Source organism: Polyergus mexicanus, unplaced genomic scaffold (assembly GCF_030449975.1).
Source record: "Polyergus mexicanus isolate NDT 795.1 unplaced genomic scaffold, iyPolMexi1.0 SCAF_15, whole genome shotgun sequence".
Taxonomy (NCBI): Eukaryota; Metazoa; Arthropoda; class Insecta; order Hymenoptera; family Formicidae; genus Polyergus; species Polyergus mexicanus.
Genome location: NW_027223335.1, coordinates 2953615 through 2970515, shown reverse-complemented (window position 1 = coordinate 2970515; position 16901 = coordinate 2953615). Strand labels below are relative to the sequence as shown.

General features: G+C 32.3%; 1 protein-coding gene across 4 annotated transcripts in view; it reads right to left on the bottom strand.

The window, feature by feature from the left end:
- LOC138939822 (dystrophin, isoforms A/C/F/G/H) overlaps nt 1-16901 on the bottom strand; it is a 413267-nt gene that overhangs the window by 392524 nt on the left and 3842 nt on the right. For all 4 annotated transcript variants that reach the window (XM_070308019.1, XM_070308020.1, XM_070308022.1 and 1 more), the window contains exons 3-11: nt 4109-4170; nt 3735-3827; nt 3183-3260; nt 2923-3015; nt 2392-2481; nt 2090-2288; nt 1339-1496; nt 856-1251; nt 103-744 (exon numbers count right to left, since the gene is read on the bottom strand). In XM_070308019.1, coding sequence (XP_070164120.1) covers nt 103-744; nt 856-1251; nt 1339-1496; nt 2090-2288; nt 2392-2481; nt 2923-3015; nt 3183-3260; nt 3735-3827; nt 4109-4170 — 1811 coding nt within the window. The remainder of the gene's footprint in view (nt 1-102; nt 745-855; nt 1252-1338; nt 1497-2089; nt 2289-2391; nt 2482-2922; nt 3016-3182; nt 3261-3734; nt 3828-4108; nt 4171-16901) is intronic.

The following is a 16901-nucleotide window of genomic DNA, read 5'->3' as shown; positions in this document are numbered from 1 at the left end:
ACAATATTATAAGAGTAAGTTTTTTTTTCAAGAATCATCAAGAAGCAGAATACATTTATTTTATAAAATAAATTTCATAGTAGAATATTATGTTTAAATTACCCTTTGAGATTGAACCTCCATGATTTGTCCAACAGCTTCCCATCGATCTTGCAAGTTTTCAATTTTCTCGAGAATATTCGCGTAATCTGAACATGAGCTATTGCCATCTAAATCCTGAATTGATTCTTGTAGAGATATTAATTTCTTTTGATTTATATCCATTTCTGCCTTAAGAATCTGCAGCTTCTTTATTCTGTCTAGTACTTCACCAAATTCAGATGCCGGATTAGCTTCCATTTGTTTTAACGTAATCTCAATTTCGTTTAACCATGCTACCAATCTTTTATAATCATCAGTAATACTCTGCCAAAGCATAGACAGGCCTTCCAACCGTTGGCGTCGTTCTTCTTTCCATTGACAGATGTGACTCCAACGTTCACCAAGAGCAGATAATTGATCTTCCATTTGAGCATAAACTGCTTCGGAACTTTCTTCGTCCACGACCACTACCATATTCCTCATACTATCGACTATATCTTGTTGTGCCTGAATATCTTGTTCTAATTCGTTCAAATATTTCATTTGCTCCTCGAGAGTGGATGGATTTATTTCAGTTGCTGCCATCAAAGAAATCCGATCTTCCATTTTTGTCAACCATTGTCGCAGCGCATCTAATTGAGTTTGTTGCATTTGCATCAGGACCTAGAAATAATCACCAATTCGATATCGTATATTCGTAAAAAACAATTGAATATCAGCACTAATTTTTTTCTCGTATCTAATATATTATGTTCATTAACAAAATGTATAAACCTCATGAATTCTGGTTTGTCTTTCCATAGCACGCATTCGAAGTCCTTCCCATCGAGAATTTAGTAAAGACATCTGCACGCGAACTTCGTGCTCTTCATCTTTATGCAATCCGCCTTCAGCTAACAATCTTGCACCTTCCTCTAGAACAGTACCTACTCCGTCTTGATGACCGGATAGTTCCATCAAAAAGGTTTCGTGTTCGTGAAATTGCTGTTTCAATATGTCTAGAGTCGAGCCTGGCTCGGGAGCATGATTCAATTTATCCTCTGCCTCCAACAGCCACGTTAAAACATCCTCAAGCGCGACCTGGTAACCGCCAAGTTCAACAGAAACATTTGTAGCTAAACTCATCGGACGAGAAGCTGGCATCCCGAAATTGCTGAACGATAAAGTATTCTGTAAATTTAGTATTTTTTTTACACACGACTGATATGCTATTTTATAATCCTATTGCTTTCATCCGTTAAACTACAATTCGTATACCTCTGTTCCGGGTGTTGTAACTGGACTGACTGGAGTACTGTCACTTGCGATTGAAAGATCCAGTTCGCCAACATCATCCCCGGAATGTGGTAAGGATTGAAAGAGACACATAACGTACATCATTATGGATTTTTTATCCGGTACTGAAGTATTGACGTCTATAATACAATATTACTGATAAAATAACATCGGCTTGTTATATAAGCTGATAAAATTAACTACTTTTTGTATATTCATAACGGAAATTTTAAAAAATGCAAGAGATAATTATATACAATTTCTCTTTCAAATATATAAGAAAGGAAGAGCGAAGAAAATTATTGTTAATATTATATATATATATATATATATATAATACAATATAATGTTTTATTACGTAGTGTTGTATTAATATTATGTAATGTATGCGATCCTGACATAAAGAGTTGTACGTCTGCTCTCTATACCAAAGGATTCGAATTTTAATCCAGTCAAAAACATCGAATCTATTCGATCGCAACCTCTTGCAAAGCACTGAGAGTATCTTATCAGAAACACCCCTTTAATTTGGTCATTCGAAACCGACATTAAATTGTAAGTCGCATATGTCTGCGAAAAAACTAATAAGAAGATGCACACGATAGACATATGCAGAGGGGTCACCATTCTCTGACAAGAGGTACAGATTGGACAGAGAGAGAAAGAGAGAGAGAGAGAGAATATTATGTAATATAATAAATATGTAGCATATATATATTTCAAATTAAATCACCTTCAGGATCCAAAAGACGTTCGATAGCAAGATGTTCCTGTGCGATTCGAAAAGCATGATCCAATCTAGCATTTGGATGTTTACGCGCGATATTATTAAAGTCAAACAAATGAGATTTCCATCTGTGTAAAATCGCATTAAACGCCAATCCATCCGACCAAGATGTTGTAAAATTCTTAATATCAACACCAGGATAATTCTAAAAAAAACGATATCATATATAAAAATAACATATAAATATGTTTTCTTTACTTATTTTTATGACATTCGAGATAGGTATAATTTTTACAACGCGACTTTACCTGCGAATTTTGACGACACCAAGCAAGAAGTGTCTTTTCTAAATTGGTTTGTTGTAATTCTGTCATCAAATCTTTCAAATGATAATGTACCTAGTGATGTAACATATTAATAGAAAAGTTAATAATAATGATATAAAAAATTATACATGTATATCAACATGTATGTCAACAAGAATACAAATTTAATTAATAATATAAGGAGTCTGATTCTTTTCCTAATTTTAAAAATACAAAATAGTCTTTCATACAAAAACTAGATTCCATGTAACTATTTAAAAAAACTTTGCGACATGAACGATCAATTGCTTGATGGCAAAAAACGTATTATAATCAGATTTTAATTTATACATGAAATATTTCTTCTTGCCAACAGAAAACTGGCACAATATTTAAAAAATTAAAATATTATTTTTAAAAAAAGATTATGAATAAATATTGAATCATGTAACAAACTAAAATAAAAAAGTATTTTATTATAATTTGTATAGTTTAATATTTAAGTGAGAAATATCATTATATCATCGAACTTACTTGCCAATGCAAAATAATACTCCACACCAAACCAAGTGTCAATTTCGGATTACCGTCAACAATGTCATTGCTACTAATATTGACAAGTTTCACCTAAAATATTATATAATATTGTGTAGCATTCGTATTAATCATATATTTGCGCGCTAAAATTTATTATCAAACATTTTTTACGATTAATATAAAATATCTATTTTAAAGCTTGATTTTGTTCAGCAACATAACATTGTTTACAAGACACAATATAATTATATACTTACATTATTTTGCTCAAGGATTTGCAATGCTTTGTTAACATTATTAAGATGATGCACTCGCATCCGACCGCGTTCTCTCTTCTGTAAAACAATACGTATTGTTTTCGCTTAAAAAATAAGACAAAATTAACTGGAACTCGCGACTTGTTTTAATATAATCCTTACGTTCGACCAATTCTATAGGCCCATTGTACGAAATAAATTTCAATGATGAAAGAGAACACCTGCGTAAGGCAATGCAAATGCCATAGCGCTATATACATCTCGAGAATGGAACATTCTTACGCCTACCGCGCATTCATAATCATACACTCTTATGCAAATATTCCCGATGTATGTGCACCTGCTCGCAATTCGCAATTTCGTGAGTGTGTGTGTATGTGCTGACGCGAGATGCATAAGGAATAATTTTATTAGAAAGCGTCTGAAGTTAAGAGATATCCTAACGATCGCCTTTGCGATTTAACAACGCTTTCGACATGGAAAAACTTGTGCAAAATCACGGATCACCGCTAAACGATTATTGTCGACGAGATAAGTATACGGCATACTTACATAAGTTTTAGAAGTGAGCACTTCCAAGAGGGATAACAAACGATTTCCATCTCGCAAATCGATGAACAAATCGCTGATCGGCTCGTGATGATTCTGCAGAAAGTAAAATAGATTAAACATCCGTCTCTCGCATTCTTTCTGCCAAGAAGCATCTCTCAACAAGTTATTACATCGTGTTATGAGATGGAGATAACGAATATAAAAACGAATACAAATGTGATAAGTAGGTATTTGTTACATTCCATATATAGGTTTAAGAGCAAAACAATTCCTAAGTTATTAGCAACGATATTCATGTAATATAAATCAGAAATAAATGTAGAGTATAATAACAAGTAAGTGGTGATAAAACACCGATCATAAGGATTTTTTACCTTAAGAAGCTGTGAATTTATCCATTTGGCGAACGTCTTCTTCTGCACATCTTCTCGCTCATCTGCAACATTATTATTATTCATTGTAATTAATAAACTTTAGAATTCATTTATCATAAAATATCTTATGAGAAAGATTTCATTACAAACACACACAATGCTTAATATTGTATGTGATGCAAGATTATAGAAATTAAATATATCATACTTCAAATATAGTATTATAAAATCCGATAAATAGAAGTACGAATTTATTACTTGGGGTATACGCCATCATATTTATAATAATTAAACGAAATTCTATTAAATAAATTAATTAAAATTAGTTTACACATATAGATTTAAATTAATTTATATATATTCCAGGAAAAATTTATTTTTCAGTTAAAAGAAACGTTATTTTGCCTTTGAGATTCTCAATTATTCGTTACACGCTCTATGATAGCGTTAAAATATATTGTACTATAGCAATTTTTATAATGCATTAAGTGGAGCAACAGTCGTTGATTCACTGACGGTTTTACTCTCTTATAGAATTATTGCCGACATAGCAATGGCAGCTCATCGCTATCTATCCCGTTGACACTAGTTGACCCTGATGGCTGAATAAGCAGTAAACTCGAAATTTAGGTCGACCAGTAGAAATTTACAAGTATAACTACTGCAAATACCTGTTTATTTTATCGTATTACTAAGTGCATGAAATGGTATTCTAGTAGTGAATATTCTTCGTAGTTGTCGTCATCTGTTGCATAGAGTGACGGAATCGTTCGTATGCTAATTTCATGGTCGTGATGCAACTGGCTTATAAGGAAGCCACGAATATTGGCAATGTCGATAAAAATAGAATGATAGATGATGTCAGCTTTTGCGCATTTCAGAATGTTTACAAATCTGGAGTCGCTACTCCCGCACGTTCGCGAAATATCCTTCCAGCATACTGACATGCCTGAAAAATTATATTTAGACGAGCGACACGTGCACTCTTGCATCGCTGCATATTAAATTAGCGCCACGCACAAAGAACTCGCAATTGCAACAGAAGAAGAGACCTTGTCAACAGTAACTTTCAAACTATAATCTTATCAACTTATCACCTTTTTCAAGTACACTTGGAAAAAACTAATCTGTGTACATACTATCGTATCATCCGATAGTCAAATACTTTTAACAAGGATCTTATGTTAGTCCGGAAACTCAGAAAACTTTCCGCAATAAATGCAACATACTTCAATTACCACGTGCACTGATAACGCACGTGGTAATTGACAGCGTCGGTTTAGAATCTGGAAGTCATCCATAGTCGATCGCGCATTTTAATAAGCCCTAAAAAAAAAACACACATTAACCGACAAACGTTGTTAGCGAATGGATGAATGAGGATATATATTTATCTCTCAAGAAACGTAGTTTACATGCGGAGCATGCAGGCGGAAAGAACTCACAAATGGTGATCACGTTTTCCTAAAGTAAGTCGTAAGCTCAACGCACGGAAGATACTCTATCTCGTGCGGGCTTTGATCGTCCACGAGCTTATCTCACGAAAAGTCAGAATTTAGGAAAATGCTATCAATTAACAGGATTGTCATCAAAAAAGGAAGATATTTTTTATTAAATTTTTTATTCTTTCATATTTATGTTATTATATTATATTAAACATTTTATATATATGTATACAGGAACACGATCAACATAACATCTTGTATTTCTTTTTATATTTTAATACATATATATATTTATACATCACACTTTTTGGCTAAGATTTAACAAAAAATGTACTGCGTAATTTATTCTAATATGTTTTTATGTATGTAATAAAAAATTATGAAACATGAAATGAGGGGTCAATAGAATTTAATATTAATCAGAGATTGATTAAAATCCTATATACAATAACAGTAATAAATATAAACAGAATGCGCAAACGAAAAAATTCATATCAGCGCATCATCGGCATCAAAATTGCATTACAGTTAATGATAATTTATGACTGATGACTCTTGCTAAAAAGTGTGTCGGGATATACAAAATGTTAAATTAAATTGTGTTACAGTGTAAGTTGATGTGTTGTACGATGTAATTCTATGTTGAGGGCGATGAAATATCTTATTGTTAGTCCAGCCCTGTGAAAATGTGGCATTCCCGAATATGGCGCAACGAGTTCTGGATCCGGCGATTTCTCTGAACACCGTGCATCTTCCGTCAAAGAATTTCATCGTAGTGTAGCGAGAACTCAATTGTATACATACAATGATATATAATGATTTCCCATATTTGCAACATCAAGAAAACAAAAAAAAACAGTGCTCTGACATATTTATCAATATATTTATTATCACTTGATGGGAATAATTAACCTGAGATAAAGATCTTAAAAAGAATTTAAAAAATTGAAATATAGATAAAAAAATAATATTAAAAGAAAAAAATGCTCAAATCAAAGTTTAAATTATCTTTTTCTTTATTTAAACTCATTATTAAACATATACTATTCTTTATTTCTATCATTGTGTCAAATTGGTCAAAAAAATATTTATTAAGGCTTAACTTGTTCTTCGTGAACAACTTTGTTTAGGTACGCACATCCGCTCGTTTTCTTTCAAAGCATGCGGTATAAACGGTAACATACTGCCATTAGGCAAACAGAGGACTTGTGTGTCTGTAAATACTTTGCCTTGCCATAAATTAGCACATATGTAGTGCAGCTCAAAACGCACTTTTTCATAGAAAATGATATTTTAATGCTTCATATAATGCTATATAATGTTGCAGTTAGTATTTTTAATTTAACATTAAAATTACAATATTTTAACCAATTCTAGCAATAAATAAATAAATATTTATCTTTATATTATTATTCTTCGTGTATTGTCATCATCAATTAATTGTTTGTTCTATTTCTTTTTTTCTATCTTTTTTATAACATATTTTTAATGCATTTTTTTTTTTTAATTTTAATTAAGAATTTTTTTTATTTCTTCCTATTTAAAAAAAAAAAGTTATAAATATCCAAGCAGATATAATTAGGCATGATTAGACCATTAACTTCGTGCAAATCCAAAATTCAGTGAACTTGCAAATTTCAAACAAAATTATATCTCGGTTGAATATTTAATCTTTATTCGCTTGAGAAGTTTTACACCTATTCAATACATTTTTTTATAACTTCTATCTTCAACTTTTCTTTCGCATCGATAAAGTATAAATATCCATTGTTCCATATCTTCATCTTATTTAATCTTTCGAATGTAAGTTATATCGTATCATTGAGATTATCGTAATATTAATAATTATTTAAAATTAAGACAATGATATCTCAAAAACATCACAATAGCTAACGTAAATTCATTTATTTTAAACGAGAAGTTATACATCAAATTACTTGACAAGAGAAAAATGTTAAATTTCCAAAAATTATCATTAAAATAGAGATATAAGATTTTATCGAGAAATTTGCACTTTATTGTATAAAACAACCCAAATAAGTACGCGCGTCGCATATGTGATGCGATAATCGCTCATTGCGTCCGATTGCTAACGGGATGAAAGCTGCATTCGCATAACCGACAATCGCGAGGGTTGAACGAACCGCAAGTTCGCAACATATAACACCGTTAACACACTTCGATAACATACTTCGTCGGGGAAATAGTACCAACCATCAAAAACTACCGCTAAACTTAGCTAAATGCTAAATCGAAGCGTACTTTTCCTTTTCTCAGCTATGGAAACCGTCAAACATATCAACGATCAATGTGAATTTTTTAGGTTTTCATTCTAAAAATATTTTTTTTTTAACTGTGCGCTTCAAACATTTAAATAAAGAGAAAGAAATATCTATTTTGACGGATCACAAAAAGTTATACTATTTTTAATCTATTATTAGTACTACTATTATATTAGTAGTTTTTTTAGTCAACGCATGCGTATTCTCTTCTTATTAAATCTATTAAATTTATCAAGAGAATTTAACAAAAGAAAGAGAGAAAGAGAGAAAAAGACTAAACGTCTCGAAAAAAGAAATTTCGCGAAAAGAACTATTTTTATAAATATATAATTAGTCTTATTTAACCGAACAAGATACAGGAGATTCCTTCAATGATTTGAGATATTCTTTGCATTAATAACTTTTTACACATATATACGCACACAACTTTGCTACTAGGAAGCTTCTCCGACAAAAAAAAAGTTTTTCTCAATTCTAAATTTTTTTTAAGAACTCTGACTATAGAACTCGCTTCTAATATCAATTCATCAAATATTTATTTCACTAATCCTGACGATCATCTTTGCAAACTGTAAAGCGGATGATATAATCTGTGTATTTAAATAAAAAAAAAAAAAAACCCCGCTCCGGACGGTAATTACATACTTCGCATTATTAATGATATTCAATAAGATTTGTTTTGCAGTATCACTGTCAGAACGAGATCTCGAGTATCAGTCGCTAAGATTGTGTCATTTTTTTGCGACACGTCGACTGAAACGCAGGAGAAATATTTTCTGACCCAAGTTAATACCATTGTTAATTATAAACCGATTGAATCCGCCGTTTCTCGTATCTTTTTCGTTTGAATGGAGTGGACCACCATGGAGTTTTACCACTGGAATTCGCAAATAAAAGTAAATAAAAATTATCAAAGCAAATGCAAATATTTCTTTTAAGTCTTTCTTTTGGAAGAAGATTCACAGCAATATTTCTTCCCGTCTGTTCGTTACTTAAATGGAAAGTGCGAACATGGAAAGAAACAGGGAGAATCGAATTGATAGAAAAAAAGAATTCGATGTGCACCTATCGCTTATTCGGCGAAAACACCGATTACGCATTGTATATTGCTTTTGTCTGAGTAATGCAATTGGTTGCTGTGAAAAGTGCGAATTCACACGCGAAAAACCAATCAACCTAATCGAACGCCGCAACGCGCCGTTTGTCACCGGTTAATCTTACAACCAATTTAGCTTGCATTTTCGTTGCGCGTTTAACGAGTTAAATATAGCTAGTTACTTCTCACTTCACGCTGGCAGTGGAAGCAATCTTCATATCAAAGGAATAAAATGCAGTCAATTATAATTATATAAAATATTCATTCTATTTTCGAGACACCGTATATTCGTTCAGATACATAGAGATCAAAATGCTTAGAACGACAGAAACGTAAATGCGTCACTGGATGAATCTCTTCAATTCGATGGCGCATACATTGGGAGCACCGTATATGCTAAGCTAAGTAAACAGCCGTGTAGCATGAACAATTGTTTAAACGAGCTGACAATGCGGACTACCACCGGCTGCACGAGCGCGGCACACTTCTTCTCTGTTGGATATGCCTGGAGCGTGCGTGTCGTTGGCCCTAACCAGGCACTATGAAAGGTTTCGCGGGTCAAATGTCCTGATGGGACCGAATAAAGTCAATGCGTGCTCTCGTGAGAGCATTCAACTACGGCAATGGGCTTGATAGCTAGCGAAATTATCAAGAGCCCGCGTGCATATATAACGCGATGCATCCTACATATCCATTTTTCTCACACGACGATCATCACTTCAGATACCAATATATATTGTTTAGAGATACGAGATCTCTGCTTAATGTAATCATTTCATTTCATTATAATCGGGCGGGAAAAATTAATGCGATCGATAATATTGTAGAATTCATACTCTTAAGTGGAGCCAACGTCGCTAACATCGTGACGTAATACATTTTTAATTGAGCAAAAAATAAGAGAAATGGTAAAGCGTCGATTAATCGATGCAGCTGTACCTCTTCTTGTCCATCAAGTTTATGAGTTTGAAAAAAAAAAAATGCGCATTTTTATCATAATTTAGGAAAGGATTATGATAGAATCAAATTTTATTCCCCCTATAGCGCAAATAAAATATTTTATTACAAATTCATTTGAAATTTATTCTTCTTTTGTAAGAAATCTTTATATTTTCATCCCCCCCTTCTCTCTCCCTCCTTGAAGAATTTTATATATACATACATATATATATATAATTTGTATTTGTCGAGTAATTTATTGGAAGCGATTTATCGCATCTATTTTTTTTTGTGGTTTCAAAGATACCTACTCCTCTTAGTAGATAATAAATTGAATAGAAAGTATTAAAGGCATTTATTAATGACCGGATTTATTTGATTTACAGGAGAGCATTTAAATTTATGATTACGTATTCAAGTTTGTAGCGTATGTTATAATACAATTGACGTAGTTTAATAATGCAAGCCTCGCTTTTTCATGAAGCGCATTGTATTACGCAGTCAAGACAGACAGAGAGACAGAGAGAGAGAGAGAGAGAGAGAGAGAGAGAGAGAGAGAGAGAGAGAATAGAAAAGAAAGAGAAAAAGAGAAAGAGTGGATTATAAGAGATAATTTGCGGTAAATTTGTTAATCCGTTAAAGAGGATAATAGTTTAACGACTTTAGGGAATATATATACTCTCATTATATCAATTCTCATCAAGTATATGTGATAATGTATTAAATTATATGTGAATTGTTTAATTAATATATTAAATATATAAATATATTACTAATACTCCCTTATACCAATATCTACATACAACAAATAATTGCTTATGTAATCTATATACAACAAATTGATATTCAATTCAAAAGATGAATTTTGCATTTTATACCCCGCGCGCAACAATTGTAATGAATTCTTGTCGCACTTCGCCAATTGTCAACGACTTCTATACGCAGAAGGGATAGCACGTGCGCGTTAAACTCAAGTATTAATGGTTGAGTCCTATCTATCTATTTATATATATATTTATCTACGTACATATAGCTTTTTTATGTACAAATACACACACACACACACATACACATATACTTTTCCTCAATTTTCTGACGTATGCACGCATTTAGCCGAGTAACCGTGCGTCGAACGCAAATAATTTCAAGATAAGATAAGTTATATAGAGATTATTAGGCATAGATAAAAAACTTCATTGCCTAATATGAGTGAACAACGTGAAAAATGTGCAGGTAACTGCTTAAATACATAGCCGGTAACAGCAACATGCAGTTATAAAAGATAATGCCGGATTATCGTAATCCTCATGTACGTGATCTTCGAACACGTGATTATACTCTCTCTCTCTCTCTCTCTCTCTCTCTCTCTCTCTCTCTCTCTCTCTCTCTGGAAGTATTAATATAGACAGTGTATTAAAGAGAATAGCCCCCTCGCTATATACATACAAAAAATTTGCTAATAAATCAAATAATTAACACATTTCACGATGCAATACTTATATGATTAATATACCCAGTGTTTATTATTCAATTAAATAGTTTAAAGTAATAAAATGTAATATTAGAATAATATAAATATATAAATAAATACTAGAAAAAATACAACACTGAAATATTTATTATTATTTATACATATCTATTCTGTTTTCCGTAAAATATAGCTTTTTATTCTCAACTTCACACAAATAAATGTACAATTTTCACACGAAAAAAAAACACTCACAATCAGACGTATTTAATGTGAAATATACAAGTATTTGAATACAGAAAGCGAGAGAGAGAGAGAGAGAGAGAGAGAAATTTATCTCTTTTTTAAGATAATAAAATTTGAAGATTAAAACTATTAATACTGTGACTCATGGATAATGTATTTTCTTATGCTAAACTTTCTAACTATTTCTCTCTTTCACATTCAAGTGTTTGTATGTCTCTTACGAAAAAAATATAATCAAGCTTTAAAAAAATGATGAAAAAAAAACACATGTTTAAAAAAAGCAAAGTAATATCAGCTAATTAAGATCACGGGAGGAAAATCAAAAATGATACTGTACATTGTACACGATGATACGAGAAGACATGTCAAAATTATAATACACAGCTGATAAATAAGGTTAATCAGGATAAATATGACAAATGTCATAATAATATCAAGTAAATTTAAATCAAGTGCGAACGAATATGAGCAAATATCAGTAAATATGAGTGAAAATGAGAGAGAGAGAGAGAGTATTATTTTAGTAATAATCTTTTTTAAAAAATTATTTTATATAAAAACTGAAAAAAACATTAATAATTAACACGTGTGCACACTTATTCAATGATTTGTCATAGTTCGTGCTCTCTCTCTCTCTCTCTCTCTCTCTCTCTCTCTCTCTCTCTCTCTCTCTCTATCTCTCTCTCTCTTCCTCGTTTGCTTGATCTGAAATATTAATGATAAATCTGTGATAATTGATTTGAAATCTCAAAAAGCGATAACTGCTCGTTTAATGGATATTGTATGTGAAATTGTTAAATAGCGATTATCAAATACTAAAAAACATCGTGTCAAATTTAATTTATAGGTTCATAATTATTGAATTGTGTAAACTCTTATCTATAGGAATCGTGTCAGATTTTGCCGCGATCGTTCGAGATCAAGGCCGTAGAAGATCGAAAAGATTCCGAGGAAGAAATTTGCATTCGCTAGGCATAAACGATACACGCACGAGATGATCACACGAAGAAAGAATCTTGTCGCGTTGCAGTAAGGAACCCGGCAACATATCACACGCCCACACACACACACACACACACACACACACACACACACACACACACACACACACACACACACATATATATATATATATATATATATATATATATATATATATATATAAACACGCATACACACGCACCTATGTAGACGACTTCCATCTTGAGATATTCGGACGTAGCCACACTGGATCGCAGGCGACGTAATATCCAAGAGCACGCGTTGCGAGGTGGAAGCACGGCGAGATCACATTAATCACCGGCGCGATTCGGCGTGTCGGTCGAATCGGCGGGGGCCAGCGCGCGCGTGAACGCGCGAGAGGAATTGCCGCTGATCCGCAGAGGTTAGAATAGGGACTCGCGTGGGCGCGCGCGCGCACGCTGACACGCTCAGCTGCTATGCCACTTGTTGATTCCGCACTGACACTGACAAGTCAAGAGGCACCGGTTCGGCATGCGTATACGGCACTCATTCACTCACACGTACGTACATGTATACGGTATCAAGGCACTCCGCGCTCCTCCGCCGTCGCACGCGCGGCTCGTGCGTATCAACTCTTTAACTTTCTCCTTCTATCTCTTTCTCTCTTTTGCGCGCGGATAAGATGATACGTTTCAGCCTTCACGATCGTCGTCCTAGCCGGAGACGCGATGAGATATTTCCCATCCTGATCGACCGAATGATCTTTCGATACGGTTCTATACTACCGTCGACGAACGGGAAATGAATGACGCTAACGATCGGAAAGGGGGAACAGGGAACGACACGATCCTCTCACACGAGCTAATGTCAATTGACGACTGCTAAACACATCGCGCGTCAGCCGTGCCGTCAGCGAACTGGCAACCTCGGACAGCTTGTTGTAAGGCCCACAGCTTCTCCCACCCTGGTGCATCGACGGTGTAACTCCCTTCTTGTGTCGCCGCGCACTCGTCTTTGCTGTATATCACTCTCTTTCTCACTCCAATTGAAAATTTCCCCTTTCTCCAGACACGTCTGTGGGCCTTCTCGGATAGTCATACAAGAAAATAATAAAAAAAAATGTTTAATCGCGCGCACATCTCCGTTGATGCAAACAAAAAAAAAGTAGAAGAATAGAATATGTATAAAAAATAGCCATTATGCCGGAAATGTTACTCTCTACATCGAGTATATGATTTTTAATTATTTTTTATCGTCATTTCTTTCCCTTATAAAATTATGCGCTCATATGTTTTCTATAACGTTCCAAAGATATTTGGAATGTATAACTTTTTACAAATAAAACTTAGATAGATAATTTCAAGGTAAGATGCCTTTTTATTGGAGGTTTAGGTATCTGAATTCTCTACTTAGTCTACTTCACTGCCTGTAAGGCCCAGCATATCACAGGTAAACAGGAATTCAGAAAGCAGAAGGAGTGTTCTACCGATGAAACAGATGTACGTGTCGTGGGCCCATCCAAGATCCGGCGAAAAACTCATGTCTACAATTGATTACGTTACCTACAAATAACAGACAGATAATAAGAAAGAAAGAAAGATTCATATAGAAAATAAATAACCAAGCATGAAACTTTTAGTACATTCGTGTATCAAAATTTATTTTTAAATTTGATTTTATTTTAGTAGAGAAAAAGACAAAATTTTTAAATAAAGTAAATTTTACAAATTTTATAATGTTCGATTCAGTTCTATTTTAAATTCCTATTCCATACCGCAGAGTTTTCGATCAATAAATTAATTAATTTCGGATAATTTTGAATAGGAATTATCCATATCAAGGAGCAAAATTATGCAGGGAAGTGCTGAACCGGAAATTTTTATCTTTGCTACTGATACAACGAAACTGTTACATTTTGTATCAATGCTAATTGTATTCTCGATAGTAGATGCATGTGTTGTGCCACGGAAATGCTCGTGTCAATAACCCAGAGATACCATCTTGATGTCGTTACATATTGGCTTCATTGATAACGTTGTGCATGGTCGCACGCTTGATTCGTGCATTATGGGCACAAATCTAATTAATTTCATATCTAGAATCTGTTTATATTAATGGCAATCAATATTACTATGGTTATGGATGATTGCAAATTATCAATACTTCAGTATTTCTCTGTACATTATTTTAAAGCCTTTAATTCATATATACCAAGATCAAGCGACGCCAAGTATAATAAAAAATTTCTTCATATATATCGAATTATTCTAAAAATAGTGAATGACTCTATATAATATTTTAGCACTCATTCTTATATAATCTATAATCTATAAATTAATAAAAGTTTAAATAAAAGCTTATTTATATAGCCTAATTTAACATCAAAGATTAAGAAATTTTTTTTACAAATTTAAGCCGAAAAGAGCTCAACACATTCATATATTTCATTTTTAACTATTATTCAATTAATATTGCGTCATACGATCATCATATTTAATTTTAAAAATTGTAATTGTCAAAATATTAATTTATTGTAAACTACAATTTTATACAAGGTAATAATTGAAAATTTTATGTTCATCGAAAGGATTATCAATGAAAAATAAATATATGATATAATAAAGCGTTCACTCGTGCAATTCCAGGAGATAGCCACCCTCTATTTCCAAAGTTATAGGATTTACGGGACAAACCAGGGAGTCGAAAGATTACCACACAATTCTCAAGAACACGTCTCCATTTTTGTCTGCAGACATTTACGATATGACACGTTTTTTTTTTTTTTTTATAACGCCTCCCATTTCGTGACAACATTTTTATAATTCACTATCGTCCTAGCTGCATTCATTGTAAACGCTACCTAAATGATATAATACGATAAAAGTTTCTTTCACATCAAACATAATATTTCTTATAAACAAATATGATTATAGCATATTTCAAACAATTTTAAATAATTTTTAAATTTCAAAATACAATTAAGATTTAGTTTACACGTATACAAACGCGCTTTCAAAGTAATTTATATTGCAATTTCAATAAGAATTAATATTTAGATCATTTTCCCTGAATTTATAAAGTTTTTCGGATTTTCGATCGTTCATGGAAATCGTATATTAGACGTTTTTATTCGGCAATACAAAAAAAATTTCATTTCATAAGGAGCGTGTCGCTTTCGACAGGAGAAAATAAACATTCCGTTAACCGTAGAAATATTTAGGCTACTTAGAAGAATGGTTTGCCAACATGAAAACACAATGCCATCGTTATTCATTCTAACATTCTCACTGTCATTGTGTATTTTGACCAATTTAAAAATACTAATACATATAAATAAATAAAATTGCATACAAATTTTACCATAATTTTAGTTTGCAACGAAACGCCTCTGTCTTCTCTTTTTTCCAGATTTGTCTTATGATATTTCATATATTTATGAGTAAATTAAATTTTTTTATAATGCTTTCTCTCTCTCATTGAAATTATTTTATAAAACTTTTTAACTGCTTATGGTGAAGAAAAAGATAATATTACGATACTGCACAGAAGTTAAATTAGATTTATCAATTCTTTGTGGTTTTACATAAAGATGAGCTGTACACATAGTAATTTATGATAATTTTGCGTACATGCCCTTCTATCAATAAGTATACGAGATAGCGAATCGAAAATTAACGAGTAAAATTAAGCACTATTTTTCAAGTATTTTCGATACTCTACAAATGATGAAAAATGATTATTATGTTAAACAACAGGCAAATTAATAATATTGAATTAAAACGAATATACTTCACACGTATCAAAATGTTTCTTATCATTATTTCGAACCACAAATGATAAAAAACAGAGAGAGAGAGAGAGAGAGAGAATTTTTCAGAATATTTATAGAATTATACAGACAAACTGGATTATATACATACACAAGTAATTAGTATTAACAAGAATCACATATAATAAAAAAACATGCACTAACAAACTAAAACACACTAAAATGGACTTTGACGATTGATTATCATACTTACATATATCATCATCCATTTTCTTTTAACTTCATATATTGTAAATGTATAGAAAGTTTTGTGAAAGAATTTATATTTCACCAGAATCTTTAATTATATTCTAATTATGCATCTACTATATACAGTTTTTCATAATCATTTGATTAAACTTTAATACACACACACACACGCAGCGAAACGATAGCATAAATTTCTTAACATAATTAATAATGATTATGACATTTACTGTCAATAACATATATAAAAGTATGAAAGCGAAAACAACATCAACGCGCTACGGTATATATAATTAAATATTATGATGAATTTTATATATATTATTATATAATACAATT